A 15,716-nucleotide genomic window follows, 5' to 3' on the forward strand; every position below is an offset into this window, starting at 1 on the left:
AAATAGTCGAAGGATATAAAAGGTCGTGAATGAAGATGTACTTATATGTATAAGTGCGTCGGTCGGAGAGTGCACACGGTGAATTTTTAGAATTAGTGTCATTCATAACACGGACCTACTCGGCAAACCAGCTTCTATATCTAAGCTGATAATGGCAAAATAAAAAATTATATGCCTTTAAATTGGGAAAAAGATGTGTTGAGAATGGCCCGTTTGATCATACATTCAACTTTTCCATTGGGAAAAAATAATTATTGTCCAATGAATAATGAAGATGAAGAAACTAAAAAACATGCTGTATTAGCAATCTGAACTGAAAACAAAAAAAATTTTTTTCTCAAAATTTCAAATTAAGGTATGGTGATTAATAATTTCAATGTAGAAAAACTTGATTTATGGTTATTGATGTAAATATTTTATGTTAATAGACACCGATAAAGTCATTACAAAAATTATCTTAGAAAACAAGCAACGACTTTCTATATTAGAATGATAACTTTTATCAATCACTAAAACCTTATTTCAAGTGTTGAAAAAATTATTTGCAACTTTTTAATTAAATTTTGTTAAAGTTATAATCTATATGGGATTATTATTCAGTCGGTAATTTCTCCAACAAGTGGGTAAATTGCGCTCCTGCTGGTTTTCTTTGATAAGATAAATAATCTCAAGCTCCTTTTTTGACAATATAACGTTAATCTTCGATTATGATATTAAATAATGCTGATTGGCATGAAGCATTACCAGAAATTGAATATAAAGAAGTCGCTTATCCGCTAAACATGATCATGGTACGAATTTATGAAATTATTATATTGCTATCGGTTTTTAACGGTGATCATAAATAGACTTCAATGATTCCGTTTCTTACATTTAAACATACCAAGTTGATATAAGCGTATTAAAAATGTATATTTCTCTCACGTTTGGTAGCGAGTGGTAATTTTTTCACATGTTTCAGCTTGTGAAATCGTAACGGTAGCGAATTATCATCCTCACCTAATAAGCCCATACACAGAAAAGTAGCTTTGAACAATTTTGCAATATTTTGCATATAATATAAAAGGTCATTTCTTGTTCTTTTAATTGTAGAGTGAGTTCATTTGCATTTTAGAATCCTGAAATAAATATTTGCGAGGTTATGTAAGCCAATTTTTTGTTTCTTGCATTTAAATCATGATTTCGACAAATAGTTTGCCCAAATTAAAAATAATCATACTACATCTAAAACTAAACGGTTTTTTAGCCTCTCACTTATATTTGCTTTCCAATTAGGGTTGTTCTTTTCTTATCTCTTATGTCCCTTATTTGGTTTATCCACTTTTTATTCTATTGTTCTATATTCTCACTATTTACTTTTTCTTCACTGTTTGTAATATTTTCTTTTTCTGAGTTATCTAATGGCTCATCACCATTAGTTAGATTGAATTTTAATGAAACGAAATAACAGAGACCCGATGTTTTTTCAAAAACTTCTTGTATGATGGAACTAAGCGTTCATGTTAGTCGGCAAACTTATCGGTACTGGACTACGGAAAATTCACACTGGATGCAAGAGTACCATAATCAATACCCAGAAAAATTTAATAATTGGGCAGGAATAATAGATAATAGGATTATTGGAACATACTTTTCCGAAAGAACCTTCACGGGTCCTCGATATTTAGAATTTCTTCAAAACTTCTCGTTACCGATGTGAACCGATTGTTTCCAAACAGAAATGATTTATGGATGCAACAAGATGATACGCCTCCACACTATGCTGTAGACTCCTCTTGATTTGTTTTCATGAGGATACTTGAGAACTGAAGCGTACCAAAATATCATTGAACTGCAAGAAAGGATACGTATTGAAGTTGCACAAATAAATCTGGAAGTTATAGAGAAGGTTCAAGAAGAGTTCGCGGCACGTCTTTTTCATTGTATTTTAACTGACGGTAAACAATTTAATCACTTTTTTTTTTGTTGTATTTAAGGAATAATAAAATTTATCGTGATAATAAAAAAATATTAATTTTTGAAACATCTACTAACATCAATTACTCAGACATATGTGTGTGTGTGTGTGTTTGTGAAAAAAAGTGGCTTGGAAACAAGCTCATCAGCAACAGAATTTTTCAATGATTCTACCTAAATATTAATTTTAATTTAATATCCTTGAAAAAATTTATTTTTATATCTAAAATTCAACCGTTATATTTGCTAAAAAGATGTTTTGTTCAAGGTAGGGAGTAGTTTCGTTCAACAAGTGACTGTAACAAATTGTTTTTTTCATGAATGTGATGCTACATCCGAAGATGTAAATTGAGATCAGCATGAAAATTACCATCGAAGGTACAGGCTGATTATTGTATAATACTGACCAATTTTGATTCTACTCTACATGCACACAGATATATTGATATAGTTGGATAGGTATTTGAAAGTCCTTCCAATTAATGTATTAAAAAACCCACAGTCTCGTTTAAAAATTTTAGCGATGACGTCATGTTTAAAAATTAAAATCAAAGAGTACCAATATTTTTTTCTGACAGTCCCCAGTTTACAAAATAACGAGTTTATACCTTTCATTTGCATCATACTGTATATTAATTATTCTATGTTGTTTCCAGTATAACTATATCCACGATTTCTGGTATACCTACATCTAGTAGTATTATTATCTACTTATTTTATTCCAATTTATGTCGGCCTCATCTACCATTGTGAATTTTACCTTTTCTTGCCTTTATAAGAACTGAATTATCTATGTACCATTCCAGGAGCACTTCATCTATCTTTATACTACTATGTTTGTTAAGTTTTTCGCTCATTTTTTCCAATATGATTTAATTTATTCTTATCTTCGACATAATTCATCTCCACCAGATTGAGATTTTGATTGCTTCTTAATAATTTGTTCGTCATTTGTGTCCAAATCTATGCCGTGGCTTTTTTATTCATACTTTTTAATTTATTCATATATGGAAAATTAAATATTAAATAGCCAATTATTGCCCCGTATTATATTTTCTTGTACTTATAGTTTATAAATTGAAAGCGGAAACTACGACCAACTAACATTTTATCATTCCTAATTAACATTATGCCAACGATGTTGATCTGAGACTAAAATTAGTCATTTATTACGTGGATTCATAGACGAGCCAATATATTTAGGTCATAAGTAAATGATGTTAATTACCTAGTTTCGTAAAAAACAATCCAATACTGATAATATTTTCTTTGGAGCTTAGTCGAATCTGGTTAAATAAAAAAATGTATCATGTACTTATTGTTACCGACAAAATAGAAAAGTAATTTAATCCTATTAAATGAAACCTAAGGCTTATAAGGTCTAGTACGGATTCATCGTAGTGGCTTTGTGTCAGTTCTAAAACTTATGTTTGAGTTGGTTGCTGATTATCTACGTTAATATAGTGGAAAGGTGTATTTCTCGTGTATGGATTTCATGTGAAAATTATGGTAAGTTACAACAATTTGTGATGAGTCTTAAAACTACTATTGACATTATAAACAGAGGATCGCACCTATTTAGAGGTTTGCCACTTTCTCTAAGTCAAAAATTATTTTGTTCAGAGAGAATTTGGAAATGGATGAAAGAAATCTTCCGGTAAGCGCATAAATCTATGATGCGAAATAATTCGCACGGGTCTGTGAAGCTTTTCGAAACAATTTCTAATAAAAAGTGTTTGGTTAAAATTTCATATATTTTCGGCATAATCCTATTTTATTTTACTTAATTTAATAAGATGATTACAATATTGTAGCCAGCCATTTCTCTACAAAATTCTTGCCTTCGTACGTCTTGAACACAAAATTGGCTATCTATAAATCTATAGCCATTGCCTAAATGCATAAACAGTTGTCTATCGTAATATTTCGGACCGAACTATTCGATGGTTAATATAATTTACCAATAGTTGCATTTGGGTAATTACAATAATCGAATGATTTATATGGCTGTTGCCCTACATACACTTCCAGATTGTAAAATATACACGCATCAGCTAAAGCAAATATTTTACTTCCATACTTGCTGGGCTTGGATTGAATGTATTACTTGAATGATACACATTCTGAAACGCTATAACTAAAAATATATCAAAATATTCTCTGATAAGTGCAAGTTTATTCCTTTTCTTACCAAACCTCAGTGCCCAAAGTGAAAATAAAAACCTTATTTACAAATAATAATATCATGAACCCAATAGTGCTTGAATTTAAGTTTTATTTGTCGGCCGAAGAAAACAATTATATACAAATCGGTAGTCAAAACAATTAAATCTAGCCTTCCCCTATATATAAATAATATACATATTTTAAATGGCTCCTTAAAGACACGTCTGGACATTGGTTAGATGAAGAAATTTATTTTGGGTTCTAGTTTTTAAATTTTTTCCCTTGTACGTTTTCTCCATTGACTTCATTTTACATTTTTCTATGAAGTACGCGTCACCGATCTCAGTTATATTCTGTTGGGTTTCTTCATTATCTGAAATATTTTGCCTCAGTTCTGAATCTTTTTCTCTCATTTCTAGATGATCTTTTTGAACATTTTCAGATACGTCATCAAACTCCGCTTCGCTTCGTATTCTATTATTTACTGCATGAGCTTCTCGAGAACCATATCCATATTCAAAGTCACGTCTAGACGAAGAAATTTGTTTTCGATGCTAGTTCCTAGGTTTCGTTTCCCTGTATATTTTCTCCATTTGATGTATATTTTTATGAATCTTATTCATATCTTGTTGGGTTTCTTTTTGCTGTGGTTTCTAGACCATCATCTTGATTATTTTAAGATACGTCATCAAAATTTGCTTCTTCTTAATATTCATTATCATCTAATGCTTGCTGTTTAAGTTCTCAAGATGTTCAGAGTTTACCATCTTATGTATGTAATGTTTAAAAAAATGAAATACCTTACTTAAAGATTGATAAGTTGAGCTTATTCAAACTAGAGTTTTTAACATTGATAACTGTAGTTGTTTACTTTTTAATAAGCAAATTCAAAACAAATAGCTTTGTTTTCAAACTTTAATATCGTCTTCCATATTTGATATGCGACTTTCAGACTCTTCGGTTTTTTGTTCAATCTGAATCACAGACTCGTTTAAATTGTTCAATCTGGAACCTTATTTTGACTGTACCAATAGATTCATATCTCTGAAGGATGATTGCTAAAACGATATTTCGACCGTAAACTATTTATTTTAATAAATAAGTCGTGGGGATTTTCATTATAATCAGTTGGTGCTTGAAGAGAATATAGGATATCAAAAGAATAATGTAGTAGATTTCATAATAAATTTTATATAAAAAATAGACTATTGTGAAATCATTTATTGTTAAACCTTTGCTTTTTTATGCACCTTTTCGTTAATTATTGATTTGAGTTTGTTTTTTATTTGCTGCATTAAAATCGGAATGTTATTTTGGACCAGAATAAAATTATTGGATTTGTTTTTCTTTAATTTTTAGAAATGAGAGAATATCTTACTTTGGAGAGTGGATATGAGTATCAACTGGATACACGTATCACTTCTCTTATCTTTGTTGTTTCTGAAAAAGTATCTTTGGGTAGGAAATATCATTTTTTAAACCTTGAATATTTTATCTGAATAGAAACCATGACATTTTTAAAGAACTATTGTATTCGGAAAGAAGGTGTCTTGAAGGGGTTGGACGTGATTTGGGGATATTCAAAATGAATTAAGATATTCTTCAAATGAAAACTATTTGTGATCACTGTGATGAACTGTTTATAAGCTGGTTATACTTTGCTTGAAAATTGAATGATAACAAAAATATTGAATTAGGAAACGTTAATATTTCTAGAACTTGCTGCACATTATGAAAATCGGATATGCTATCTTAATAGTGAGTATATTGATTATGATATGGATTTCGATGGTAGAATCAAAAGAGATAGAATCGGCCCATGATTCTCCATGTTTTTTCAACCCACTGTGTACTTGCTCAAAATCAGTACCAGATTTAGGAATTGTGAGGTGTGAAGATGTTCATTTACCAAGTATACCAGAAACTGTCAATATTTCTAAGGTTTTCATGTTACATTTAGAAAATAATCAAATGAGAACTATAGAACCATATTTTCTCCAAAGTACAGGTAAGTAAAACAACGATTTACCTGTATTATTCAATCGATTTGTACAATTCAAATGTTATTATTTCTTAATTATATTTATATGTAACCATAGTATAATGTTACTTTTAAATAAATAAAACAAACTCAGTGACATAGAAACTTAAACACCAAGTGAATATTATGTTATTTTACAATTATACTACGAATATGTTTAACATGGTAGTTGAACATTCTTGTTTTCTATGAATTTGTTTTGTTGTTAACTACAAATCGAACTAACTCATTTCGATATCAAAATGCAAAATCATTCAAAATTTAAATATTGACGCATCGAAAGAGTTTTAGGGGAATCTAATAGTTTGTTCGGAAAGTTATGGTTTTGGACTATGATGATATATAAGACGAACTTGAAAAGCCAGAAGCACAGAAGCAGTAAGCAAGATAACAGAGGACCAGATTGTCGTTTAAGGATATAAGCTTATTGATAAGAGATATAACAACTTATAAAATCATGGAGAAGGTTTGGACATCTGCTGGTGTTTATCTTTGATACATCGACGAAATCGAGTTGAATGGTGCAAAGAACGACTAGGATGAGATCAGGAATGGATGAGGGAATGTGAGAAAAAAAGGTGACTAACGCCGTAACTCTTAATTTTTTGAAGAATGTACATGGCTCTATTGGATTGGATGTCATTGTCTATTGCTTACAATTACCTTAATATTTTATAAAGGTCCATATGAATACACATCGATACTGTTGAAAGTTGCAAGTGCGATTGAGGTATCTTATTATATCAAACTATTCAATAACAATTATTGAACATATAGAATTTATTATATAACTATAGCCTAAATCTCGATCTGGGTTGAACTCAGCAAGAAGAGTAAGCGCCGCTCCGGCGGTGCCAAATTTAGCTGGTTTGCTTCCATTCATGCAAGAATAGGTGGAAAAACAAAAAGAGCAGTTGTAGTACAAAAGTCGTAGAGCAAGAAAACCAGCTGGAACCGAACATAAATGATATGGTACTGGTGACTGTTCTTTAAGAACAGAGCCATAGAAAAGAAGTACCTTGATTAAAAATTATTTCGACGTGTTCATTAAGTGTGGCAAAGATAACGGGCCTACAAATTTGGTAAGACAAGAAATTGACATTGAAAACTGCAGTCCGGTCGAGCAGTGATCTCGAAGAGTGTCTTTAGCTAACGATAATGAGGTCAAGTGACCAAGAAAGAGAGTAACCCTGTGTTCAGAATCGATTATACTTTGTACGCATTGAGTAACAAGAAATGGTTACTGACAGGTGGAAATAAATCCCGCGTCTTGATACGTCAAGGATTGTGGAATTTCCACGTGCTTCCCTATAATGCCCCAGTCATGTACTAAAGGCTCAATATACCTTGACGACATAATCATAATGGATAAAGATTCTGTCGAAAATCTCGATCGACTTGAGGCAGTATTGAGCTCTAAGAAGTGTGCAGTGTTTCGGAAGAAAGCCAATTACTTGGGACATATCATATCGCGAGATGGAGTGGAAACTGACCCAGAGAACCTGAAGATTGTGCTGACAAACCTAATGGAAGTTTGAGCTTTTCTCATAGCCAGACCAACTTTCCACTAGGCTCAAAGTTTCTCTTCTAATTTGATCTAATGCCTAATACTATTTATATGGTGTTTGGGTTTCTATACTTCTGATTCTATATAAATTCCTGCGTTATGTCTAGGACTTTATCAAATAATCATCAGCAAAAATCCACTATCCATGGTATCGGATGAAGCTTTTATTGGTTTGGAGAGATCTTTATGGGAGCTGGAAATAAGTCATTGCGACTTAACAGTAGTCCCTAATAGAGCTATCAGATATTTAAGAAAATTGAGGCGTCTAGATCTAACAGGTATGTGACGTAATAAAAGTTGCCTTAACAAATAACAGAAGAACAGTAGTGTGAAAATAATATAAAACTAATCAAGTGTGAGTTCAAAAATGGAAGCTAAAGCTCTATTTAAATGTTCATTTATTGCGATTGCTTTCTTCTTAAAAAATATGGAGTAGCTCTTGAGAAGTTCTATCAGCCATTATACTACTATTGACTCTTCTTTGATAAAAGTGTTTAGTAGAGTTTTTCAGAGACTTGCCTAAATATAAATTTATTTCCTGTTCAATGCTTATTATCATCAGAAAGATAATGAGGTATAAACCTACTATTCAGATATTTGATAACCTCAGTCTTATAATTTGTGAATTTTCCAATCATTTCACTTAATAGATCGTTTTTTGGAAAACCATTTACCATACATTTGAATATACTCGGAAATAGCTTTCATAATTTTTATAAATTGTGGGGACTAGAGGTTTTGTAATACGGTCTATTTCAACATAGAAAGAAATTATTGCAAACAAGCGTTCATCAAATTATCTGATCGCTAAGCAGTCAGTAGAGCTTTAAGCTCCAATATCACAATATTCAAACTGGTTTGGGAATGTTTATAAAAGTTAAATAAACTAGACAAAAAGAACACAGTTACCCCAAAATCAAATCATTACTGGAGTGGAGGGAAAGGAAAAATCGAACAGAGAAAACACTATGAAAGAAGGTAGATCAATAAGAAATCAATGATTGAAAAAATCTACACATCTATGTATTAATCTAGGTAAGAACAGTTAACAAATATCAAGCAACGGAGCGTTACCGCATCAATGGGGATATCTAAAGGTTTAGAAGAAGGTGTAACGTTCACATTCTGCTATGTAGAGGAAGAAACCTCTATCCACATTCACTCTACACTGCAGAGCTCTAGAGCATTATACCTGGGAGCGTATGATGAAGATATTTGGTATCTAGAGTCATCCCACATCCTGAATTCTAAGATTAGAGGGATTAATATATTATCTGTGAACACTGACTATCCCCAGTACAGTACCACAGTAAGAGAAGGGGACACAATGGATTCCTTGGGCCGCAATTTATATGACATATGGAAATAGAATGCATTTGTGCTAAAATCAAGAGTTACTTAATTTGAGTGCTAGTGCTAGTGCTAGTGAATATAAGATTTTCAAGTAATTTTTTTATACCAATTTGGACTTAGTTTTACCAGATACCAGATTTAACGAATATAAATGGAGTGCTCAAGCTGATTGTGATTACTCACATTTTGTCCCTGTTATTGGTAAACGACAAAAATTTCCAATTCATAGAATAGGCAGTCTGAAATTTTCTCTGTCAAGACTGAAAAATTGTATATCCACAAGATATGACAACGATGAAAAGGTTATATTGAGCTTTGTTTATTCCAAATGGATGCATTTTTAGCTTTTTTTTTTCTGTTATTAAGTTTCGGCAGGTTTCGTTTTATAAATAAATCCACAGGAAATATTCTGATGAATTCATGTCAGGTGACTGCAGGGGCCATTTGATACAACCTAACTTTAGGTATTGCTTCACTTCCGGCACTTATTCAGCATATGGCAGCCGATTATTGTTGTTTGGGATATAGTTATTGTCTGAAAGTTTATAATAATTGAAGGTCTGAATTGGAAATTAATTGAAAATAATAATTAGTATCTAGAAACACTCGACTCTATTCAAGTATAATATTAGTCATTATTAATCTTAAGTAGGCAAGACCATTTAAGTTTCACAATTTACATTAGTACAAAAACTGCAATTATTTAAAACATAAACTTAATATATTCTCTCATCATTACGGCACTAGTTTGGTTACCAACTTACTCAGAGGAGATCATTTAGTATTTGGGTAAGTATATCAAGTAATTCCTGGTTCCTTAGTGCGCACATAACAATATCCTAATATCATTAAAACTGCAATTTATTCATTCTATAGATTTGACAACAACGTCACCATTATATTGGCCATACAAAACTTATAAAAATCGTGCATACTGTTTCTCAGAGCACAGCGTATATTCCATCATTTCTTAATCTTTCAGGTAACGATATCAACAAAATATCACCAGAAAACTGGAGAGGAATCGAGCACTCACTGGAAGTTCTCATATTAGCTGAGAACTTCATAAGTCACCTACCTATAGATGCCTTTTCGGGTCTCCCCAATTTAGAGACAATAGATTTACGTGGCAATAACTTGAGAGAAATCGAACCATCTGTTTTTAGAGATGGTATGGGTAAACTGGCTCACCTTATTTTGGCTGACAATCAATTAGGTTCTATACCATACCAAGCCTTACAACCTATGAGATTTTTGAAAACACTAGACTTAAGTTATAATAGAATTAATAAAATGGAACCATCAACAGATCCTGGAGTTAATATAAATCTAAACTATCAATTGAATTTGGATCTATTTAAGCTAGATTACAATCAAATAAATATCCTAAAGCCCATGTCATTTCAATATTTCAATGTTGTAAATAAAACTTATTTGGATGGAAACCCTATAATTTCATTAGAGGTGATTATCCACAAAGAATGTATATTTTTATGAATAATGAAGAGTCTGTCGTTAATCATTGTACAAATTTTAGGAGAATTCATTCAGACAAGCCAAAATTCGAGAATTATATTTGAGAAGTTGCGGCCTCACCACAGTTAATCCAATGGCATTTTCCGGCTTGGAGAATTCTCTTGAAATATTGGATCTTACTGGAAATAATATTTCTCTACTTCCCGAAACTGTATTTCATTTACTCCAACTACTAAGGACCTTATCTCTAAGAGATAATGATATTCAGAAACTAAATCCTATAGAAACATTTAATGGTTTTCAGTTTACTTTGTATAATTTAGATCTAAGCGGTACCGAAAACGCAGTAGTGTCTCTTCAAGATTTAAGAAGGTATGCTCATTCAAGATATTCAAATCATCAGAACAGTTTTGCAAGCAATTTGAAAAATTTATACTGTATAATGTTAATTGCTTTTGAAAATTGGCATTGTTCCTCTATGTCCAATACACATGAAGCAACTGAAAAGAAACTAAACTCCAAAGTGACTTAAGTCACCAACTGGTTCCCAACTGAGTAGTGACATGTCTAACAGACTCAATTGTGACCGAAACCTTAATTAATCAAGAGTGAACAATAGTTCATATTTATAATCAAAAGACGCGTTAGGAGAACTCCATCTCTACGATCTTTCGCTAGCACTGACATGGCTTCCCGAAATCTTTGTAACTACTCTCCTCCCTCGTTTTCAGTTTCAGCTCATCTTGTTCACTATATTTACCATTCTTAATTTAATTTTGATTATCATTCGGTTCCTATTTCATTGAATTAAGCAACGTATTGGTTCAGTAGGTACTTTGGGGCTTTTTCAAAGTTCTCAAAAGTTTTTTCGACACTTATAATCTACAATTAAGGCATCATAACTAGATCATTACAAATTCATAATGTTTTTTTTTCTCGCTTCTCTCTAATCACTTGACATCATCTCTTCCTTTAATTTGTTTATTTCAATACATTTTTTATAAACTTCAACTTATATCATTACATTCAAAAATTAGTTTTTTACGTTTACACAAAGACTTTAGGTAGTACTTTAGTGGTAGAAATTATTGTGTGTTTTCTATAAGAAGTCCACGAGTATCGTCGCGAAAAGGTGAAAGATGTTTATTGGAGCTCTAGATGTCCTACATGAGAGTTACGAAAAATATTTTGATTATGCTACACGTGAAATAACAAAAAATAGTGCCTAAATCAAAATCAGTGAATGATGTGGTACTAGTTATTGAGTGCAATTATTAGGTATATGGCCAGGATATTGCAAATAAAAAGTAGAGAATATCTAATATAATTGGTGGAAATATATTTTCAGATTGAGGAGTTTAAGAACTCTTTCTCTATCAAAACTCAAACACACAACGTTGTTTGCAGACAATTTTATAGAATATGGAATTGATTTAGAGGAACTAGAGATAAATTTTGCAAATCTACAAACTATTAAAAACAACGCATTCCAACATGTCCATGGTTTGAAATTTTTAGACCTATCTGAAAATTCAATAAATACTATTGAAACTAATGCATTCATAGACGTAAGTAAATATTTCATAATTTGTTTTATTCATATTTATCTAATATTTAAAGTTTTCTTTGTCGCCTTGTTGCCTATTTAAAAATTATATTTTCTGAACCCTATAACCAGCCAATGTTTCTACTTCTGTCCCAATTCCCGATGTTCCAAATATCTCTTATATATTTGAAAGTTAGACATACAATGGATTCTGTTTGTACTGATTCCAGTTTGGTCTTGGAAAATCCTCAAAACACTGTGTAGTGGGATTTTTATATTTAACTCAGAGCTTATTAATTAACATCAGTGGGTCAGAACTGCCGCAATATAGAGATATATAACTTATCTTACTAATAAGGGTAATATAATCCACTCTGAATTAATTCACATTTATCGTAAGAGCCGGTGTTGTTTGCTCACAAGGAAGAGCTCCGTCAACCTTGGTTAACAATCTGCTCACTGAATAACCCTCTGCAGATTCTTACTTTCTATAGTAAGGCCCACAAATACAGTAACAATAATTTTATATCCTCCCTTAGCTGGTTTCACATATTCAACTATTCTTTTTTTCCAATTTGAATATTCATACACTATTAAGACAGCTTATTTCTACTAACATACAGAGCAAATAAATGTGGATAATATGAACACAAGTTTCGACGTCATAAATTGTTCCTCAGTACACAACTCTTCTTTTCATTTGACAGTTTTTTCGTACTTTATCACCTTGTTTCAATATGTTGTAGATAGCTCATTCATTGAAACATCTGAAATTATCTCATGGCCTTTCGTCGTCATTAACAGTAATACCAGTAGATTCAATAAAAGTTTTATCAAACTTGAAAGAACTTGACCTAAGTAATAACAAACTCAAGACGATGCCAGAGACATCATTTCATTTTCTTAAGCAGCTGGAAAAACTAGAACTTCAAGACAACAATATAGAAATAATACATAAAGGAACTTTTCAAGTAAGTATAGATTTCATAATTGTTTTTTATTTTGTGATAATTGTTTAGCTTTTCACTATCTTTCAGATTCCAAAAAAAATTTTGTTAATCAGTTTTCATTTTTGACACACTGTTCAGATAAAAGGTAACGAACGTGTGGGAGGTTAGTTGCTTGGATAAGGAATGGATGTATTTTTTGTTCCTAATAATTTGTTATCATTAAAAATCTTACTTTAGCCACAATAAATGAAAGGGTTTATAATATTTCATAATTTCAGTTTGAAGCGAAATTAATTTATTACATCTACAGACGTATTGGAAGACAAGAAAGTTTGAAAATTCTTCATATTTTATTTCATTGTTGAATAGTCACTATAGATGACTGTCTCCATTGCAGTAGATATTTAAAAAAGAAAAGAATGTTTAGAATAATAAAACTGAAATAGAATAGAGCGACATTTTGTTTTCACTTTTAGGGTGACATTCATGAGGATTTAGAAGAAATTTATTTATCGTTCAATTCAATCAAATTAATTGGACAGCACACATTCGTTCACTTAGCTAATCTAAGACAACTTCATTTAGATGACAACAGAATTGAATCGCTGGATAGAAGAGCTTTCATGAATTTGAAACACATACAAAGACTGAATTTGAAAGGAAATAAAATAGCGTCCATATCTTTCGAAGCTTTCCAAAACTTACCAGAACTAGAGGATTTGGATATGTCTTATAACAAGATAGACTCGTTTGATTTTACAATATTTGATCAAGTGGGAACTCTGTCTATTTTTAGTGTTAATATCAGTCATAATAATTTGAGAAATTTGGTTGTAAATATACCGAGTAGTTTTGAAGGTGCAGGTGAGAAAAATATCATATTTTATTATTGAGTATTTATTTTGAGATGTTTGAAAATAACTACTAATAATATTTTGACTAGTTTCTATATTTTAGATATTGAAATAAATTCCAATCTGTCTACCATCTAGCCTCTAAATTTTATTCATCTTTCTTTTAGTATATGATCCCTCTGTCGGCTGGAAAGGAGTTTGTTCGTAGTAATTACAGGGCTTAATTTGTTACTCCCAATAACACTTTTTATAAAAATAACTTCTCTTGTCGTTCTCCATCAACTAGTTTGTTGAGGGTGGATAATTAAGATCAATTTGTAAATTTGTATGAATCCTTGTGTGGAGGTTAAGTCTGCTCAAACGCACAAAATTTTAGGATACCTTGAACAATTTATAATACTGACTAAATTGGATTCTTTGAGTGTATTGGAGTCTACGTATATTTTTGTAAATTCTATTGGAAATATTTTCAAATTAAGTGGTGCTATGGAGTCTAGGAGAAACAAAATTTCAGTCCATCTATGTTCCCGTTATTAAACCGTTCCCTTTATTAATTAATAAATATTGTTCAAGATATCCTGTTTCATTAATAATAATAATTTGATAATATCATGCTTAAACATCTGAAATAGTATGTTCTTTTTGTCAAGGTATTGGAAGTGTGCATTCTAACATCAAAATATTAGATTTATCCCACAACAATATCTCTTCGATTTCAAAACAATTCTTTAGACCCGTTGAACTATCATTGACGCATCTTTATCTATCACACAATAATATGTTAAATGCAAGTCGAGACGTTTTTGGTAGCTTGAGACATTTACAGTGGTTGGATATTTCTCACAATGGAATGTACGAAATGGACTTCGACATGTTTAGAAACACGAAAAAGTTACAGGTAAGAAGTCATCATCACAGTCTAAGATGAGGTATGAGTTAAATATGCCCTAATCTATTAATTATTGACGAGTAAGTACATACGAAATTTGTCTTAAAAGTATCGATCCTACGCTTGTACCCCTGTATTGAGTCATTCTCAATCATCTGGTGAATGACATGCTCCAAACTAGTCCTTATTTGACTTAATACAAAGTTCCCAGCGGTAATCCTACTTCATTAAACAATCATATAAGTCAGTTTCCGAAATTTCTTCCAGTGAATTAGTTTCTCTTCGTCAATGATGAATGATTTTCAATCTGGAAAAACGACAACTCTTTGTCTGGACTGTTCTATTTAATAACAAGCAATAATAGTTGTATAGTTAAGCTTCGTACTAAAACGAACGAAGTAAAAAAGTTTTGTAAACAAAATCAAGATCTGGAGCAATTATTTATCGTTAATCACTTTGTAAGAATGGGAATAGCCAGACAAACAATTTACGATATCTGTCGGCTTGTTAAGACGAGTATTTTCATTGAAAGAAACTCAGAATTGGGCAAAAAAGCAAAAAAAAAATACCAAAAAAAAGAAAGAACCTTTGGTAAAAGTGGTTCACGAAAAACGGAGTCAGTTTGTGAAAATTGGTAAAAAACTTCAAAATCAAAAAGTGACGAGTTTTCGCACGGGGAAAGGTTTGGAAATTATTATCAACGACGAGTCATATTTTATTTTTAAAGTGAGTGAAACGGCGTTTAATAAGACTTATTATGGTCAGAAAGGCAAGGAAGTAAATTTAGAAACGCATTTCAAAAGACACAAAAAGATGGTATAGTTGGCGATATCTTCTTGTGGTCGCTAATCAACATACATTTGTCCTTATGGAAATTCTGTAAACGCACAAAATATATTAAAAAGAGTTGGTTAAACC

At 31.4% G+C, this 15,716-nt stretch overlaps 1 protein-coding gene across 5 annotated transcripts in view; it reads left to right on the forward strand.

The window, feature by feature from the left end:
- Nucleotides 1-3,276: 3,276 nt before the first annotated feature.
- Nucleotides 3,277-15,716, forward strand: part of LOC130896277 (chaoptin) — a 30,917-nt gene continuing 18,477 nt past the window's right edge. For 2 of the 5 annotated variants that reach the window (XR_009059552.1, XM_057804263.1), the window contains exons 1-9: nucleotides 3,306-3,465; nucleotides 5,839-6,130; nucleotides 7,838-8,008; nucleotides 10,066-10,547; nucleotides 10,621-10,931; nucleotides 11,908-12,127; nucleotides 12,852-13,076; nucleotides 13,532-13,919; nucleotides 14,542-14,807. Coding sequence is in view for 3 of the 5 variants with exons in the window: in XM_057804263.1 (XP_057660246.1) it covers nucleotides 3,463-3,465; nucleotides 5,839-6,130; nucleotides 7,838-8,008; nucleotides 10,066-10,547; nucleotides 10,621-10,931; nucleotides 11,908-12,127; nucleotides 12,852-13,076; nucleotides 13,532-13,919; nucleotides 14,542-14,807 (2,358 nt within the window). In the remaining 2 variants the exon portion in view is untranslated. Of the gene's footprint in view, nucleotides 3,466-5,838; nucleotides 6,131-7,837; nucleotides 8,009-10,065; nucleotides 10,548-10,620; nucleotides 10,932-11,907; nucleotides 12,128-12,851; nucleotides 13,077-13,531; nucleotides 13,920-14,541; nucleotides 14,808-15,716 lie in introns of all 5 variants that reach the window. The other 3 variants (XR_009059553.1, XM_057804264.1, XM_057804265.1) reach the window with 2 other exon arrangements.

The sequence above is a fragment of the Diorhabda carinulata genome, chromosome 7 (genome assembly GCF_026250575.1).
Source record: "Diorhabda carinulata isolate Delta chromosome 7, icDioCari1.1, whole genome shotgun sequence".
NCBI classification, from domain to species: domain Eukaryota; kingdom Metazoa; phylum Arthropoda; class Insecta; order Coleoptera; family Chrysomelidae; genus Diorhabda; species Diorhabda carinulata.